At 42.4% G+C, this 20,103-nt stretch overlaps 1 protein-coding gene across 1 annotated transcript; it reads right to left on the reverse strand.

Moving 5' to 3' along the window:
• Positions 1–2,610: 2,610 nt before the first annotated feature.
• Positions 2,611–18,954, reverse strand: si:dkey-6n21.12 (schwannomin-interacting protein 1). Its single transcript, XM_064940170.1, has 7 exons — positions 18,532–18,954; positions 10,097–10,436; positions 7,797–7,975; positions 5,284–5,377; positions 4,975–5,127; positions 4,612–4,729; positions 2,611–3,885 (listed from the first exon to the last, which is right to left on the reverse strand). The coding sequence occupies exons 2-7, from the start codon at positions 10,367–10,369 to the stop codon at positions 3,785–3,787; spliced, it is 918 nt and encodes a 305-aa protein (XP_064796242.1). The 5' UTR covers positions 10,370–10,436; positions 18,532–18,954; the 3' UTR covers positions 2,611–3,784.
• Between the last annotated feature and the right edge of the window lie 1,149 nt (positions 18,955–20,103).

Below are 20,103 nucleotides of genomic sequence, written 5' to 3' on the forward strand. Positions count from 1 at the left end.
ATTCACTAAACCCTAAACCTCAACTAAATATTCTAATAAATCATGTGGAAATTGAGCAAGTTGAGAAGAGTAAACGGCTTGGAGTAACCTTGGATTGTAAAACAGTCATGGTCAAAACATATTGATGGAACAGTAGCTCAAATGTGGAGAGGTCTGTCCATAATGAAGCACCGCTCTGCCTTCTTAACAACGCTATCAATAAGGCAGGTCCTACAGGCCCTAGTTTGTTTTGTTGCACCTGGACTGCTGTCCGGTCGTGCGGTCAGGTGCCACAAAGAGGGATTTAGGAAAATTACAATTGACCCAGAACAGGGCAGCACAGCTGGCCCTTAAATGTACATGGAGAGCTAACATTAATATGCATGTCAATCTCTCCTGGCTCAAAGTAGAGGTGAGATTGACTTCATCAGTACTTGTATTTGTGAGAAGTATTGACATGTTGAATGCACCGAGCTGTCGGTCTAAACTACTGGCACACAGCTCAGACACCCATGCATACCACACAAGACATGCCAACAGAGGTCTCTTCACAGTGCCCAAGTCCAGAACAGACTATGGGAGGCGCACAGTACTACATAGAGCCACAACTACATGGAACTCTATTCCACATAAAGTAACTTATACAAGTAGTAAAATCAGATTTAAAAAAACAGATAAAACTATGCCTTATGGAACAGTGGGGACCGTGAAGGGACAGACACGCGTACACACACACACAATAACATACACACTCGTACATATGGATTTTGTGTTGTAGATATGTGGTAGTAGAGAAGGCACACACTTAATGTGTTGTGAAATCTGTTGTGAAATGAAATGTAATGGCTTTAATTGTATGTAACTGTCTTAATTTTGCTGAACCCCAGGAAGAGTAGCAGCTGCCTTGGCAATAACTAATGGGGATCCATAATAAATACAAATAAATGAGGAATATTTTTACTGTGTGTGTCAGGTCTGGTCTCTTGGTTGTACTGTGTGTGTCAGGTCTGGTCTCTTGGTTGTACTGTGTGTGTCAGGACTGGTCTCCTGGTTGTACTGTGTGTGTGTCAGGTCTGGTCTCCTGGTTGTACTGTGTGTTTGTCAGGTCTGGTCTCCTGGTTGTACTGTGTGTGTCAGGACTGGTCTCCTGGTTGTACTGTGTGTGTGTCAGGTCTGGTCTCCTGGTTGTACTGTGTGTGTGTCAGGTCTGGTCTCCTGGTTGTACTGTGTGTGTGTCAGGACTGGTCTCCTGGTTGTACTGTGTGTGTGTGTCAGGACTGGTCTCCTGGTTGTACTGTGTGTGTCAGGTCTGGTCTCCTGGTTGTACTGTGTGTGTCAGGTCTGGTCTCTTGGTTGTACTGTGTGTGTCAGGACTGGTCTCCTGGTTGTACTGTGTGTGTCAGGTCTGGTCTCTTGGTTGTACTGTGTGTGTCAGGACTGTTCTCCTGGTTGTACTGTGTGTGTCAGGTCTGGTCTCCTGGTTGTACAGTGTGTGTCAGGTCTGGTCTCTTGGTTGTACTGTTTGTGTGTCGGGTCTGGTCTCCTGGTTGTACTGTGTGTGTCAGGTCTGGTCTCCTGGTTGTACTGTGTGTGTCAGGACTGGTCTCCTGGTTGTACTGTGTGTGTCAGGTCTGGTCTCCTGGTTGTACTGTGTGTGTCAGGACTGGTCTCCTGGTTGTACTCTGTGTGTCAGGACTGGTCTCCTGGTTGTACTGTGTGTGTCAGGACTGGTCTCCTGGTTGTGCTGTGTGTGTCAGGACTGGTCTCCTGGTTGTACTGTGTGTGTCAGGACTGGTCTCCTGGTTGTACTGTGTGTGTCAGGACTGGTCTCCTGGTTGTACTGTGTGTGTCAGGACTGGTCTCCTGCTTGTACTGTGTGTGTCAGGACTGGTCTCCTGGCTGTCATAAGAAAGTATGGCACATAGAGAGAGTGGCAATAAATGTTACTGTAATAAATCTATAAATGTAAACAGCATAAATACCTCAATCCCTGCAATCTGTGAGCTTTGTAAGCAAAATAAAGGACATACCTGTTGAAATGAGCTGTGGTTCAAAGTGCTCTTCCTTTATCCCTGTTCTCCAAGTTAGAAAAACCGAGTCCAAAAAACCAAAAAGACTGAAGATACCAGTGAAGACCACGGGTAAAATGGTGAATATATAAGAACAAAATGACCAATCAAGAAACTCTGTGTTGGAAAGTCTATCTCTCTCTTGACATAATGAGTCACCTTCAGGTCTGCCTCCTGTCTACCTGTTTTTGGCTCCTCTAACTCATCCCTGTCTGCCTCGTGTCTTTGTCGGTGTGACACAGTCCCTCCCTCCCTCCCTCTCACCCTCTCTCTCCTCATGTCCCTCTATCTTCCCTCCCTCCCCCTGTCCCCCTCTCTTCCTCCCATTCTGCTGATCTAGACATTTGGCTAAGGCAAACTCTAACCAGGGCTGAAGTTACACACACACACACACACACACACACGCACTCACGCACGCACGCACACAAACACACACACAGACGGCAATGTATACAATTTACATCTGTGCTAAATACATTATGTAAATAGCTACTGTACACGTACACTTAATCCATCTCTAGATACAGGTACATACATACAAAGCAGCACTAGCACACCTACACACAATATGTATCCTTGACAACCTGTTTATTTCATGCAAAATTATTGTAGAATAAAACAACGTCAACAGTGACGTCAAACTCATGTAACCCGGACAAAATCCCAATGCTCCTTGTGTTGCTGTTTTATGACAACAGTACCAAACAAGTGAGGCTTGGTCAGGCATCTTGTCGGTCGGCTGGTAGGTACATTGTTGTCATATTACAACAGTATGCAGGTTAATATAGTATTCCATACCCTTTACATTTCCTGCTATTTCAATAGACCCAAGTCATTGAGTTGAGCTGTGCTCGCATTGCTGTGTGTGTGTCTGTTTGGTTAGTAATGCCCCTTTCTCTGACTGACTCATTCAACGATCATCATACATACATTAAAACATTGACGAGAATAGAAGACATAGCTGTGTCCCGGCAACATAAAATCAAAACAAACAATGAAACGTGTCCCGGCAACAAGAATAAAAAACAATCGGTAACACTTTATTCAAACTCTACGTCGTGACGCTCAATGACAAGAAATCTTCGGACATTTGTTATGATACTGTATGACGTATAGTTCAAATAATGTGCTACCAAACGATCATTGCATTTCAACATGTGGATGACAATGGACATTTGAACTAGACTGATCCATGGGTAGCAATAGCAGCTTATTAATCCCTTATAATATTACCGTTATTTTCCCCCTAAAACACTAAAATACAACAACATTAACAGTCCAGACATACACGTTTCCCTTTATAAAAACACAAAAAAACACAGAGCAAAACCGGTTGATATGATGTCATAATAAATGTGAAACTGGGTGTGATGACGTCATTTCAACCAGTTTTGCTCACTGGGAAATAAAAACAAAATGCTGTGCAATTCAATCCAAAAAAGTATTTAGGAGTGATGCAGTCTCTTCACATTGATTTGATTCGTCCATTAATTTCAAGCACCGGTGTCCGTCATGTGACCTGTGACCTGATCTCTGACACCGGGATTCCATTTTATTAGACGATGACCGTAGAACTTAGAATGATTAGAATTATTCTATGGTGATGGGCCTTCTGAAAGTGTCGTCCATAGAATATATAATACACAAGAGTGGCTTGTCATAGACCTGCATAGCTCTAGATTGTGCTGATAATGGCAGCCATCTTGGTCAGGGTTGTAAATGTGATTAAGGTGACGTCAGAGTGATGTCATGTCCTGTACCTCCAGCAGCATAGCATCCTGTTCTGTCCTCAGCTGGTCCCGAGTCTGAAGATGAACCACCAGCTCTGTGCTAAGGTCTGATGGGCGAGGCACAGAGACACACCCACATGCGCACGGGCACACAAACAAAATGTCAGATCAAACATGTAAGACCAAATGCAGTTGTACAGATCATTTGAAAAAGGTGAAAAACAGGTAAAATAATAAGGTTGGTATAACTTATAAATGAAAAAGGTGAAATATAAATTAGCCTATATCTAAAATGTACACTGAGTATACAAAACAGGAACACCTTCCTAATATTGAGTTGCACCTGCTTTTGCCCTCAGAACAGTCTCAATTTGTCGGGGCATGAACTCTACAAGGTGTCAAAAGCGTTCCATGCTGGCCCATGTTGACCCCAATGCTTCCCACAGTTGTGTGAAGTTGGCTGGATGTCCTTTGGGTGGTGGACCATTCTTCATACACTCTGAAAACCGTTTAGTGTGAAAAACCCAGCAGCGTTGCAGTTCTTGACACTCAAACCATACCCCGTTCAAAGGCACTTAAGTCTTTTGTCTTGCCCATTCCCCTCTGAATGGCCCATATACACAATCTATGTCTCACTTGTCTCAAGGCTTAAAAATCCCTCTTTAACCTGTCTTCTCCCCTTCATCTACACTGATTGAGGTTGATTTAACAGGTGACATCAATAAGGGATCATAGCTTTCACCTGGTCAGTCTATGTCATGGAAAGAGCAATGTTTTGTACACTCAGTGTAAATATGCAATATAGCCTGTGTAGTATCTAAGTGACCACTCACCTTGTATAGCCTTGTTGAGAGAGTTTTGGTGGGCGTTGAGCTCTTTGAGACTGAAGGCTTGCAGGTCACTGCGGTCCAGCCTTCTATTCTTCAACAGCTGATTACAACAAGCTGGGCTCTGAGACACAGGGGACAGAGTGAAGAACAGAATGTAAGATAACACCTAATAACAAAACACTGTGCACCCCAAGGGCAGTACTATTAACCTCCTTCCTAGCCACTCCTGTAGATATGATGGGATTCTATCAGATGGCAAGGAGACGCAAGTGCCTATCCTATACATTCAGAACTACAGGAGTGCAGAGGGGGTAGGGGCAAGGAGTTGATTTGGGATTCAGGTCCCTCGTTCCCTCCCGCTCTCACCTCTTGTTTCTGCTCGGTCCTCAGCTTGTTTCTGAGCGCGCTCAGTGCAGCCTTGAAGCCTGATGATTTGCTCTTGGCTGCAGGGGGGGCAGGGAACTTGGGCTGCTGGCGCACCTGCACACTGGAACCGCTCTTACCAACCATTTTGGAATTCTTGAAAGGACAGAAACAAAACAAAAACGGCATTATGGTTGAGATCTGGAATACAAGAAAACAAGTGTCTTTCACAATTCTATGATATATCCTGTATCACTCTAGCTGTACCACTCTATCTATGACCAGCCTTACCTTTTGAGTGTGTGTGCTTACCTTCACACTAACTTTTTTGCCAGTATCCTCATCTTCTTCTTCGCTTCCGCTGTCATTGATGAAGCACAGCTGGAGGTTCATCTGATTCGAAAGACTGATTTGGAAAACAATTTTTTTGGTTAGTAAGTAGTGAAATGACCCTGGCATTGATAAACATGATTACAAGAGAAGGTGGAAAGTGTTTAAGTTCCTCGGCGTACACATCACGGACAAACTGAAATGGTCCACCCACACAGACAGTGTAGTGAAGAAGGCACAAAAGAGGCTGAAGAAATTTGGCTTGTCACCTAAAACCCGCACAAACTTTTACAGTTGCACAATTGAGAGCATCCTGTCAGGCTGTATCCCCGATTGGTACGGCAACTGCACCGCCCACGACCGCAGGGCTCTCCAGAGGGTGGTGCAGTCTGCACAATGCATTACCCGGTTCAAACAACCTGCCCTCCAGGACATCTACAGCACCCGATATCACAGGAAGGCCAAAAAGATAATCAAGGACAACAACCACCCGAGCCACTGCCTTCTTCAACCCGCTACCATCCAGAAGGTGAGGTCTGTACAGGTGCATCATAACTGGGACCGAAAGACTAAAAAACAGCTTCTATCTCAATGCCATCAGCCATGGAATCATGTAGTAACCAACAAAGTGTTAAACAAATCTAAATATATTTTATATTTGAGATTCTTCAAATAGCCACCCTTTGCCTTGATGACAGCTTTGCACACTCTTGGCATTCTCTCAACCAGCTTGACCTGGAATGCTTTTCCAACTGTCTTGAAGGAGTTCCCACATATGCTGAGCACTTGTTGGCTGCTTTTCCTTCACTTTTTCCGACTCATCCCAAACAATCTCAATTGAGTTGAGGTCGGGGGATTGTGGAAGCCAGGTCATCTGATGCAGCACTCCATCACTCTCCTTCTTGGTAAAATACCCCTTACATACCTTGGAGATGTGTTGGATCATTGTCCTGTTGAAAAACAAATGATAGTCCCACTAAGCCCAAACCAGATGGAATGGCGTATCACTGTAGAATGCTGTGGTAGCCATGCTGGTTAAGTGTCCCTTGAATTAAAAAACAAATCACAGACAGTGTCACCAGCAAGGCACCCCCATACCATAACACCGCCTTCTCCATGCTTTACTGTGGGAAACACACATGCAGAGATCATCCGTTCACACACACTGCGTCTCACAAAGACACGGCAGCTGGAACCAAAAATCTGAAATTTGGACTCAAGAACAAAGGACAAATTTCGACCAGTCTAATGTCCATTGCTCGTGTTTCTTGGCCCAAGCAAGTCTCTTCTCATTATTGGTGTCCTTTAGTAGTGTTTTCTTTTGCAGCAATTTGACCATGAAGGCCTGATTCACGCAGTCTCCTCTGAAACAGTTGATGTTGAGATGTGTCTGTTACTTGAACTCTGTGAAGCATTTATTTGGGCTACAATTTCTGAGGCTGGTAACTCTAATGAATATTCTCTGCAGCAGAGGTAACTCTTGGTCTTCCATTCCTGTGGCAGTCCTCACGAGTGCCAGTTTCATCATAGTGCTTGATGATATTTGCGACTGCACTTGAAGAAACTTTCAAAGTTCTTGAAATGTTCCGTATTGACTGACCTTCATATCTTAAAGTAATGATGGACTGTCGTTTCTCTTTGCTTATTTGAGCTGTTCTTGACATTATATGGACTTCTGTATACCCCCTACCTTGTCACAACACAACTGATTGGCTCAAACACATTAAGAAAGAAAGAAATTCCACAAATTAACTTTTAAGAAGGCACACCTGTTAATTGAAATGCATTCCAGGTGACTACCTGATGAAGCTGGTTGAGAGAATGCCAAGAGTGTGCAAAGCTGTCATCAAGGCAAAGGGTGGCTATTTGAATAATCTCAAATATAAAATATATTTCGATTTATTTAACCCTTTTTTGGTTCTACATGATTCCATATGTGTTATTTCATAGAAAATAGTAAAAATAAAGAAAAACCCTCGAATGAGTAGGTGTTCTAAAACTTTTGACCGGTAGTGTATGTATATACTGTTTTTATACCATCTATTGCATCTTGCCTATGCCGCTCTGTCATTGCTCATCCATATATTTATATTTATTATTCTTATTCCATTCCCTTACTTAGATTTGTGTGTATTAGCTAGCTGTTGTGGAATTGTTAGATTACTTGTTAGATATTGCTGCACTGTCAGAAATAGAAGCACTAGCACTTCGCTACACTAGCTATAACATGTGCTAACCATGTGTATGTGACCAATCAATTTTTATTTGATACCACTCCTCTAGGGAGCTAGCTTTCTTGGATTCTTTCTTGGATTATTGACCACAAGGATGTGAGTTCGCTTCTTGCCTCGAACCTTATGCTTCTCCCTTTCATTACACTGGTGTCAGAAGTGGGATTTGTTCATGATTCTATCAGCCTGGGTAGTATACTATTAGTACATAATTAACAACACTATCACAACACAATGTTACGTAGACGACACCGTGCTTCGTACCGCGAGGTTAGGGCTGTCACACGGCTATTGCAGTCCTCCTCGCCTCTGTCCTCCCAGCTCTCCTTACTCTTCCCTTGCTCCCTGTCTCCTGGCCGGTTCATGGACAGCGTCTTCCCTCTCTCTCTCTCCTCCGGCCGGCTTGCTGACAATTTCTTACCTCGTTCGAGGACACTGGAAGACTGGAGATGAATCAGATATACAGTCGTGAAAAAGTAAGTACACCCTTTGGAAAGTGGTCTATTTTGAATCATTTTTAAACATATTTGGACACATGGATATTTTAGCTATTTTCCAACCACATTCATTGATAAAGGGAACTCAATTTAACAAATCGCACACCAAAAAATTTACTTTGAAAATGTTATGCAATTAAAATATACCAAAATGCAGTTTCGTTATGCAGATGAAAATGTGAACACCCCTCCCTTTACCTTCATCTAAAATGGCTAAAATTAGGATCAGGCACCAAAACAGGTGCAAATTATTAGGAAATCATTAGAGAATACCTTGGGAGAGTCCAGACTTCCATAAAGATTATAAACTTGGTCTGGTTTGGTCTTAACCATATGGGTGTTGTAACACATCATGCAAAGATCCAAATACCCATCCGAGGCCCCCAGAAGAAAGATGATTGATGCCTGTGAGTCTGGGAGGGGTTACAAATCCATTTCCCAGCAATTCGAAGTACATAGTTCCACTGTCCGATGGATCATCTACAAATGGAGAAAATTCCAGACCACTGGCAATCCACCTAGGACAGGTCGTCCCACCAAATTCACCCCAAGAGCTGACCGAAAGATGCTCATAGAAGTCTCTAAAAACCCCAAGGTAACATCAAGGGATCTACAGGCCTCTCTTGCTACAATCAATATTGAAGTGCATGAGTCAACTGTCAGAAAGAGACTGCACCATCTTGGCCTACATATGGGAGGTCAGGAAAGAAGAAGCCTCTGCTTTCAAAAAAGAATATCAAGACAAGACTGACGTTTTCCAGACAACACCTGGGTAAAGACCAAAACTACTGGAACAATGTGCTCTGGACAGATGAGTCAAAGGTGGAGTTGTTTAGCCGCAATGCCAGACGCCATCTTTGGCAAAAAAACAAAACACTGCCTTTGAACAGAAGAACCTCATACCAACCGTAAAGCATGGAGGCGGTGGCATTATGGTTTGGGGCTGCTTTACTGCCTGAGGGCCCGGCCAAGTCGCCATCATTTAGTCAACCATGTTACATGTTACCATATTACATATTGTACCAGAGAATCCTTGAGGAGAATGTGAGGCCATCTGTCAAAAAGCTGAAGCTGAATCGAACATGGATCTTGCAACAGGACAATGATCCAAAACACACAAACTAATCTACAACAGAATGTCTCAAAAAGAGGAAATGGAGGGTTATGGAATCGCCGAGTCAAAGCCAAGCTCTCAATCCTGTCTAAATGTTGTGGGGGGACTTGAAGCGGGTCGTGCATGCCAGAAATCCCTTGAATATAACACCGTTGAAGCAGTACTGTAAAGAAGAGTTGGAATAAATCCTTCCAGTTGATATGAGAGACTGATAGACAGTTACAAGTAATGGCTACATTAAGTTATTTCAGCTGAAGGGAGCAACACCAGCTACTGAAGCTAGGGGTGTACTTACACTATGGAATGGCATTTCTGTTGACTTTCGATGAATAAATGATGGCAAAGTATAATCTTTCAGTTTCATTTGTTAAATTAGGTTACCTTTATCTGTCAATAGTGTTGAAGTGAATATTACATATCCATCTGTCCAAATGCTTCCTAAAAAGTCAAACTTTCCAGGGGGTGTACTTGCTTTTTCACATGACTGTAGGTAGCACAAGTTATACAGAGCAAGTTATGGAGAGCCTCTCCTGTGTGTAAGTTTAATTGTTTTTTTAATGGCCAGGTCTCCCTTGTAAAAGAGGTATTCTGACCTCATTGGGACTTCCTGGATAAATAAAGGTTAAAATGATAATGGATTTTTTTTAAAGTTCATATTGTTTTGCAGTGCTGTGTAGTCTCTTTCAACACAAAACTAGCCACTGAATAGAGCAGGTGCCTGACATTGCATTCAGGCACCATGTTTTTTGTACAACACTGTGTCCCTGACAGATGCACTCTTCTCTCCCACAAATAGACAACTGTGTCACCTGTCCACATCCATAAGTAACAGACAGCATTCAACTATGACCCTTTACCTTTGTTCTTTCTTCTCACTCCTCTCCCCTTCCCCCTCTACTCTCCACTACCTGTCCAAAAACACCTGTCCCCAGCACTCAACCGTGACTTCTGACCTTTGTTTTCTTCTCTCTCTTCTCCTCTTCCTGTTTCTCCAGCTCTGCGATGCGCAGGCTCAGCGCCTCCCAATGCATTATGGGTAGTCCCAGGTCATCCTCTCCGTATGACCCCTCCTGCCACACCAACGCAGCTCCCTCCGCATCTTCATCATCATCATCCTCTTCATCATCTTCCTCTTCAGCCTCGTCGCTCTGTTTCTCCTCTTCCTCCGTCTCGTCGCTCTCTTTCTCCTCTCCCTGCTCCCTCTCTCTCTCCTTCTCTCCCTCCATCTCTTGTGTCAGTAGGAGAGAGTGCCAGCGTGGGTAGACTTCACTGTGCTCTGGGTTGGAGGGTTGTCTAAGATAAAGATGATATAGTTGTCTATTAATACATAATAAACACGTTATAAAGAACCATAGAAAACTACTGGTTACTAAGCTGTTATAACACCTATATTACACTACTTGGTGGTAGGCAGTGCTTAATTTGTAAATCAGGAGGTGCTGGAACCAAAAACGAGTGCGAGACGGGGGTGACCTAGCGAGGTCTGAGGTACTGAAAAAAGAAAAAAAAATCACCTTTATAATAAAGCATTTCATGCATATCATCACATTTGCGTAGTGACACAAAGCAGTAGAGTAGAGGCACTTACAGAAGTTGCACACATGGGGAACATTGTAGTAGCCTAGGGTCTGGGAAAAATGTGGTATTTTATAAACGCATGTCATGCCTGGAGACATTTACAGAATTTTTAAAAAACCATACAAATGATCGAAATGACAGTCTACTTTGACACTGACAAACTGAGAATCTGAGATCAATAAAAATGACCTTAAATCCATCAGATGAATGGTCAGATGAAGCAGATTCTAAGCTACAGGACTGTTTCGCTAGCACAGACTGGAATATGTTCCCGGGATTCCTCCAATGGCATTGAGGAGCATCTGTCATTGGCTTCATAAATAAGTGCATCGATGACGTCGTCCCCACAGTGACCGTACATACATAACCCAACCAGAAACCATGGATTACAGGCAGCATCCACACTGAGCTAAAGGCTAGAGCTGCCGCTTCAAGGAGCGGGACCGGAAGCTTATACGAAATCCCGCTATGCCCTCAGACGAACCATCAAACCGGCAAAGCGTCAATACAGGACTAAGATTGAGTCGTACCACACCGGCTCTGACGCTCGTCGGATGTGGCAGGTCTGCAAACCATTACAGACTACAAAAGGAAACACAGCTGAGAGCTGCCGAGTGACATGAGCCTACCGGACGAGCTAAATTACTTCTATGCTCGCTTCGAGGCAAATAACACTGAAACATGCATGAGAGCACCAGCTGTACTGGAAGATCATGCTCTCCGCAGCCGATATGAGTAAGACCTTCAGACAGGTCAACATTCACAAGGCCGCAGGGCCAGACGGATTGCCAGGACGTGTACTGCAAGCATGACCTGACCAACTAGCAAGTGTCTTCACTGACATTTTCAACCTCTCCCTGTCCGAGTCTGTAATACCAGCATGTTTTAAGCAGACCACCATAGTGTCTGTGCCCAAGAACACTAAGGTAACCTGTCTAAATGACTACCGACCCATAGCACTCACATCTGTAGCCATGAAGTGCTTTGAAAGGCTGGTCATGGCTCACATCAACACTATTATCCCAGAAACCCTAGACCCACTCCAATTTGCATACCGCCCCAACAGATCCACAGATGATGCAGTCTCTAATGCACTCCAAACGGCCCTTTCCCACCTGGATAAAAGGAATCCTATGTGAGAATGCTATTCATTGACTACAGCTCAGCGTTCAACACCATAGTGCCCTCAAAGCTCATCAATGACGGGCCGCCCCCAGGTGGTAAGGGTAGGTAACAGCACTGTGCTCAGCCCCCTCCTGTACTCCCTGTTCACTCATGACTGCACGGCCAGGCACGACTCCAACAACGTCATTAAATTTGCCGATGATCACCGACAACAACGAGACAACCTATAGGGAGGTCAGAAACCTGGCCGTGTGGTGCCAGGACAACAACTTCTCCCTCCATGTGATCCAGACAAAGGATATGATTGTGGATTACAGGAAAAGGAGGACCGAGCACGCCACCATTCTCATCGATGGGGCTGCAGTGGAGCAGATTGAGAGCTTCAAGTTCCTTGGTGTCCACATCACAAACAAACTGACATGGTCCAAGCACACCATGACAGTCATGAAGCGGGCAAGACAAAACCTATTCCCCCTCAAGAGACGGAAAAGATTTGGCATGGGTCCTCAGATCCTCAAAAGGTTCTACAGCTGCACCATCGAGAGCATCCTGACTGGTTGCATCACTGCCTGGTATGGCAACTGCTCGGCCTCTGACCGCAAGGCATTACAGAGGGTAGTGCGAACGGCTCAGTACATCACTGGGGCCAAGCTTCATGCCATCCAGGACCTCTATACCAGACGGTGTCAGAGGAAGGCCCTGAAAATGTTCAAAGACTTCAGCCACCCTAGTCATAGACTCTTCTCTCTACTACCACACGGCAAGCGGTGCTGGAGTGCCAAGTCTAGGTCCAAGAGGCTTCTAAACAGCTTCTACCCCCAAGCCATAAGACTCCTGAACATCTTGTCAAATGGCTACCCAGATTATTTACATTCCCCCCCCCCTTCCATCTCTACACCACTGCCACTCTCTGTTGTCATCTATGCATAGTCACCTTAATTAACTCTACCTACATGTACATACTACCTCAACTAACCGGTGCCCCCACACATTGACTCTGTACCGGGCACTCCCTGTATATATTGTTATTTTTAGTGCTCCTCTTTAATTACTTGTTACTTTTATCTCTTATTCTTATCCATATTGTTTTAAACTGCACTGTAGGTTAGGGGCTCGTAAGTACGCATTTCACTGTAAGGTCTACTTCGGCACATCTGACTAATAAAATTTGATTTGATTTGATCAACAGCATAGGCCTACGTGTGTGGAGACACATATTGTAGGCTACAATATGAGGATGAAATTATAGTCCTAAAAATGCTATTCAGTTTCACTCACTCACCCAATGATGCGCAGTTCACTCACCGGTGATGGCCGATGCGTTCGTGCCAAAAGCCTACAGTGCATTCGGAATGTATTCAGACCCCTTGACTTTTTCCACATTTTGTTACGTTACAGTCTTTTTCTAAAATTGAATAAAACATTTTTTTCCCTCATCAATCTACACACAACACCCCATAATGACCAATCAAATACAGGTTTTTAGAGATTTTAACAAATGTATGAAAAATAAAGAACTGAAATGCCTTATTTACATAAGTATTCAGAGCCTTAGCTATGAGATTGGAAATTAAGGTCAGGTACATCCTGTTTCCATTGATCATCATTAAAATGTTTCAACAACTTGATTGGAGTCCACTTGTGGTTAATTCCATTGATTTGACATGATTTGGAAATGCACACACCTGTCTATATCAGGTCCCACAGTTGACAGTGCAAGTCAGAGCAAAAACCAAGCCATGATGTCGAAGAAATTGTCTGTAGAGCTCCGAGACGGGATTGTGTCGAGACACAGATCTGGGGAAGGGTACCAAAGCATTTCTGCAGCATTGAAGGTCCCCAAGAACACAGTGGCCTCCATCATTCTTAAATGGAAGAAGGAGGGAACCCCCAAGACTCTTTCTAGAGCTGGCTTCCCGGCTAAACTGAGCAATTGGGGGAGTAGGACCTTGGTCAGGGAGGTGACCAAGAACCCGATGGTCACTCTGACAGAGTTCCAGAGTTCCTCTGTGGAGATGGGAGAAACTTCCAGAAGGATGACCATCTGGAGGAAACCTGGCACCATCCCTACGGTGAAGCATGGTGGTGGCATCATCATACTGTGGGGATGCTTTTCAGTGGCAGGGACCGGAAGACTAGTCAGGATTGAGGGTGAAAGATGAACGAAACAAATTACATAGAGATCCTTGATGAAAATCTGCCCTAGAGTGCTCAGAACCTCAGACTGGGGAGAAGGTTCACCTTCCACCAGGACAACGACCCTAAGAACACAGCTAGAGAACGAGACAAGTCTCTGAATGTCAAGACAAGTCTCTGAATGTCCTTGAGTGTCCCAGCCAGAACCTGGACTTGAACCTGATCAAACATCTCTGTAGAGACCAGTGGCAATTTTAGTATGTACATTTAGGTGGGACAAAAAAATAAAAACATGTGGGATGCATTCCAGCAAAGCCACTACAAAACACAACACTAAACAGTACATTAATTACACTATAACGGTGACAAACGGTTCCCACAAACTGGTAGGGCCTACAGCAGAGTCCCAACACCTTACCACCGCTGCACCTGGCTTTCAGCGGAGCCTTTTCTGGCAGCGAAACAGTTCATTCAGCCTCATTTACTGCATTTATAAAACATAGTTGATATGGCTGACGTGCTTAAACAAATGTGGTTTCTACTGACAATTGAAATGTACAAACTATGGCATAAGGGAACGTCAAGCGGATAAGAGGCAATCCGTAATTTTGATTAAGACATTAATGAGCGTGCGACGGTTGCTTTGTAATGCTTGCAGTTAGCCACTGATTCTTTCCAAACCACTTATTGTTTCATTTGCAATTTCCAACTTGTTGTGTAATGTATATGTCCAATGGCCGATGAGCACCGATACATTTTATCTATAATTTCTCTTCATTATTTCTCTTCATATGACAAGGATTAAAAATGATTTGTCAGTAGATTGTCGACTTGATTCATGTTGATAACTGTTAGCTAAGATTTTAAAAGTAAGATTTTGACATGATCAGTCCAATCAAAGCTACTGTACATATAATGTGATTTGACGTAATTTTATCTGTGGCCAATGACCTTGAGCCATCTTGGAAGGGCTCTTCTAATGTAAACTCTATAGCAGGACCCAAAGGGCTGAAATGTTCGATGTCTACCCTTACTAAGGACTTAGATTTGGCCTGTGAAGTAGTGTCCCCATGAGTGACAGAACACTGAGCCAATCATGGCGCAATGCTCCTATTTTCTGCTGGCTTGCCCCACCACCACAGAAAGCACTGAGCTCAGCTGAAACACATGAATTTTGGAGCTGCTTACTCAAGAAAACAAAAAAGAGACCATGTTTGTATGCGGTATATTTTTTTACATTGTTTTCAAACTGATATGTGACACGTACTAATGCCAAAATAACATGCAAAATAGGCAAGCCCCACAAAAAATGTGGAGCCCCACCTGCCCTGAATGATGGGTTGCCACTGGTAGAGTCCTGACGCTCCCCAACCAACCTGACAGAGCTTGAGAGGATCTGCAGAGAAGAATGGGAGAAACCTCCCAAATACAGGTGTGCTAAGCTTGTAGTGTCATACCCAAGAAGACTCTAGGCTGTAATTGCTGCCAAAGGTGCTTCAATAAAGTACTGAGTAAAGGGTTTGAATACATATGTAAATGTGATATTTATATTTTTAATTAATTTGCAAAATATTCTAAAAACCTGTTTTTGCCTTGTCATTTTTTATTTATTTAATTTACCTAGGCAAGTCAGTTAAGAACACATTCTTATTTACAATGACAGCCTAGGAACAGTTGGCAAACTGTCTTGTTCAGGGGCAGAACGACAGAGTTGTCAGCTCTGGGATTCAATCTAGCAACCTTCCGGTTACTGGCCCAACACTCTAACCACTAGGCTACCTGCCACCCCAATATTATGTGGTATTGTGTGTTAGATTGATGAGGGAAAAAACAATTTAATAAATGTTAGAATAAGTATGTAACGTAATTTATTTTTTTTAAGTCAAGGGGTCTGAATACACTGTATATCTCACTCGTTTTACTTTGTAAAACAATATTTGGAAGTTTATCAAATATTTTGTTAGGCTAGAGCAGACAGATTAGAGACTTCTCTTTTCAGCAGGAGCCATTTGGATTCCAACCTGTGTTTTCCTGCAAATGTATTTGAAATATTGCAAAAGGCCTGTTTTGTCTACATGCTGTTCACTGACAGATTTTCTGCGTGTTCCTGACTCTAGGCTATGTATTGTTATTGGGCTACACACAATCCACAGCGAGGCTATTTTTTAAAAGACGCTATTGACCTCTGTGGCTAAATGACGGGCATTTTCATGGTATAGTAGGCTATTCTGAATTATTTCATTATTTTCATTGAACAGACAGCAGTTATTCTATAACTTTGGCAAATGTATTTCAATTTATCAGGGGCAGTGGTGGAAAAATCCCACAATTGTCATACTTGAGTAAAAGTAAAGATACCTTAATAGAAAATGACTCAAGTAAAAGTGAAAGTCACCCAGTAAAATACTACTTGAGTGAAAGTCTAAAAGTATTTGGTTTTAAATATACTTAAGTATCAAAAGTAAATGTAATTGCAAAAATGTGTACATTATTTTCTTTAGGAATGCAGTGAAGTAAAAGTAAAGGTTGTCAAACATATACATAGTAAAGTAAAGTACTGATACTCCAAAAACTACTTAACTTCTTATGGCTGGGGGGCAGTATTGAGTAGCTTGGATGAATAAGGTGCCCAGAGGCTAAGATATGCATATTATTAGTTGGATAGAAAACACTCCGAAGTTTCTAAAACTGTTTGAATGATGTCTGTGAGTATAACAGAACTCATATGGCAGGCAAAAACCTGAGAAAAAAGTCAACCAGGATGTGGAAAATCTGAGGTTTGTAGTTTTTCAACTCTTTGCCTATCCAAGATACAGTGTAAATTTGGTCCGATTGCACTTCCTAAGGCTTCCACTAGATGTCAACAGTCTTTAAAACTTTGTTTGAGGCTTCTACTCAAGGGGTAGAGAATGGGAGCTGTTTCAACCAGAGGTCTGGCAGAATGCCATGAGCTCAGTCCCGCGTGCTCCCGTGAGAGCGACCTGCGTTCCATTGCATTTCTAAAGACAAAGGAATTGTCCGGTTGGAACATCATTGAAGATTTATGTTAAAAACATCCTAAAGATTAATTCTATACATCGTTTGACATGTTTCTACGAACTGTAATGGAACTTTTTGACTTTTCGTCTGGACCTAGTGCTCGTGCGTCATGAATTTGTGAACTAAACGCACGAACATAAAGGAGGTATTTGGACATAAATTATGGACTTTACAAAACAAACATTTATTGTGGAACTGGGATTCCTGCGAGTGCATTCTGATGAAGATCATCAAAGGTAAATGAATATTTATAATGGTATTTCTGACTAATTTCTGACTAAAATCACAGGATGTTTTGGAAGCAAAACATTACTGAACATAACGCTCCAATGTAAACTGAGATTTTTGGATATACATATGAACTTTATCGAGCAAAACATACATGTATTGTGTAACATGAAGTCCTATGAGTGTTATCTGATGAACATCATCAAAGGTTAGTGATTAATTTTATCTCTATTTCTGCTTTTTGTGACTCCTCTCTTTGGCTGGAAAAATGGCTGTTTTTCTGTGACTAGGTGCTGACCTAACATATTTATATGGTTTGCTCGATCCTGTTAACGGGATTTCAGTCGTAAGAAGTTTAAATAGTACTTAAAAGTATTTTTTCCTAAGTACTTTTTACACCACTGGGTGCCTGTCACGACTTCCGCCGAAGTTGGTGCCTCTTCTTGTTCGGGCGGCATTCGGTGGTCGTCCTCACCTGCGCCTGACTCCGTCCTCACCTCTGCACAACTGGCACATGACAGTGCCTCAGCTCCTCCAGAACCCTTTGCGCTATGATTAACGAAGAGGGAACTCGAATGAACTTTGAACGCTTTTATTATTTTTTTTTACATCGCAAAAAGTTACTTATTTTTCATGACACAAGAGGTACCGGATCCGGCCAAATACGTTCCGGAATAAAACAGTCCAAAACGGAGGTGATGCTGTTCCGGCAGGATCCGGCTAAAATTAAGCACTGGTAGGCCTTCGACTTCAATTAAATGCAGGGAGAACATTTTACTTTTAAGAAGCTATCCACATTATTCAAATGATTATATTTTGGGACGACTTGAAGTTAGAGTTTAAAAGAGAGGAGAGAGTTTCAGAAAGTTTTTGTTAAACGGTAAGGTAACACATGGAATGCCTGGAAACAGAATGTAGAGCGTTTCAACTGTATAATGTACCAGTGTAAGTAATTACAGCCTCAGTTACCAGTGGGTCTATCTATGTGGCTATCCAAACTGCACTCTGAAATGTGTATAGATCAAGACAGACTGCAGAATTTAATTGAAATAGAAAATAAAGACAGTTACGTAAACGCTGTTAGGAAAAAGTGTTTAAGACTGATTGATGTACGCCATAGTAACAGTAGCCTATATAGTGATAATAGGCCCAAGAGGTAGCCTAGAGAAGAAGCGAAGTAAAACAAACACGTGACACGTATCAATAGTTGTAGCCTATGTGCATAATGTTTAGTTAGTCAGTGGTTGATCGTGTAACCCAATAGCTATTTGGAATCGCTTACCAATTTCCCAGGGGAGTAGAAATCACAGCTTCTTGCGCTGTCAAACCGGGGGAGAGGATTCTTATGTCCACATAACTTTCTCTCTTCCTTGAGCGAAAACTCTTCCTAGTTTCCCTTTATTCTCCTTCCTTCTTCCTGAGTTTCCACACTTTTTTTCATTCCCCGTTCCTTTATCTCAACTTCTCGCTCACTGTAACGGGAGAAGGGTGTTGAACTGCAAGATTATGGGAAGCTTGTTTACGCGGCTTTGAAGTTACAACCAGTGGCAAATGTACTTTAGTAGCCTAATGTTATAGCTGGTTAGTAGCCGAGCATCTCCAAGAAATCCACGAATTATTGCGCCAAAACAATCGAAACAAAAGCGTAAACCTTCAGGAATTTCACGGCTTTTCAGTAGGGACACAGAGAGGAGGGGTGGAGAGAGACGGGCTGAATAAGTAACGAAAATTGCCAGGTGTCATATTTCAGTTCTAACAGACTACTGAAATTCAAATGGTATAAGAAAGTAGGATTTGATTCTGTAAGTTTTCATTCTGATTGATAGGGAGATGATGACTAAGAATACAATTCACGATGTTAGTAAGCCTAAATAAAGTTATGTTCCCCCTTGTGTTAGTAGTATTTGGGACTAGTATTCTGCCAGCAGCATAAATAATAACGTCACTCTGTATGGTAATCAGTAATCCTTAAAAATAAAAGCCCGCATTTCTAAACCTTGCAATGTGGATAACTCATTCAAAAGATATTACATTAGAATCCATGTCCATTTGTATTGTGCTTATAAGCAAATGCAATTCCATAATTTATGGAAACAATTACAAATGTGCTTCTAAAAACATTTTAAGATCACTATCAAAAAGTCTATGTTCAGACTGGTATGTTTACAATATTGGGTTGTAGAGCAAAAACGATTATATGCGCAGATGTAAAAGTGGGGCTGGGAATACTCAGTGAGGTCTGTAGAATCTATATGGGGTTATTTCTTGGATTGCGGTCTAAATACCCAGCAGCACTCCACTCCACCTATTCCATTGGTCCCAATGCAATACACTGTAGGCCTATAAAAGACACATTGGCTTGTGGAGAGAGAAAACTATTCTATGTGCCGGGTAAAAGTGGGGTTGGGATTACTCATTAGGGTCTGTAGAATCTATGTATGGTGTTATTTCATGGGGGACTGTGATCTAAATACCCTGCAGCACTGTCTACTTCGCCAATTCCATTGGCCACAATGCAATATACTGTATTTGAATCACCAAAGACATTTTGTGCTGTATATTAAGTATTGGTCTGAAAATAGTAAAGATTAACCCTGTCAACAACCCTAAGTATTTCAACTACTTAAAATAAACAGTGTAGGTTGAACCACATTAATTTACTACATTCACCAATTTCATAAAATGTCAGTTAATTCAAGGTCTAACACACTATGATACATTTATTTCAGTCGCCACTTTTCATGAAATGTATCGGCTTAGAAATTCATGGTTTGACATACTCTATGATGCATTCATTGATTTCAATCACCCATTCCATGAAATGTGTCAATTAAAAATGATTGACACTGATACA

Source organism: Oncorhynchus masou, chromosome 27, assembly GCF_036934945.1.
Source record: "Oncorhynchus masou masou isolate Uvic2021 chromosome 27, UVic_Omas_1.1, whole genome shotgun sequence".
Classification (NCBI taxonomy): domain Eukaryota; kingdom Metazoa; phylum Chordata; class Actinopteri; order Salmoniformes; family Salmonidae; genus Oncorhynchus; species Oncorhynchus masou.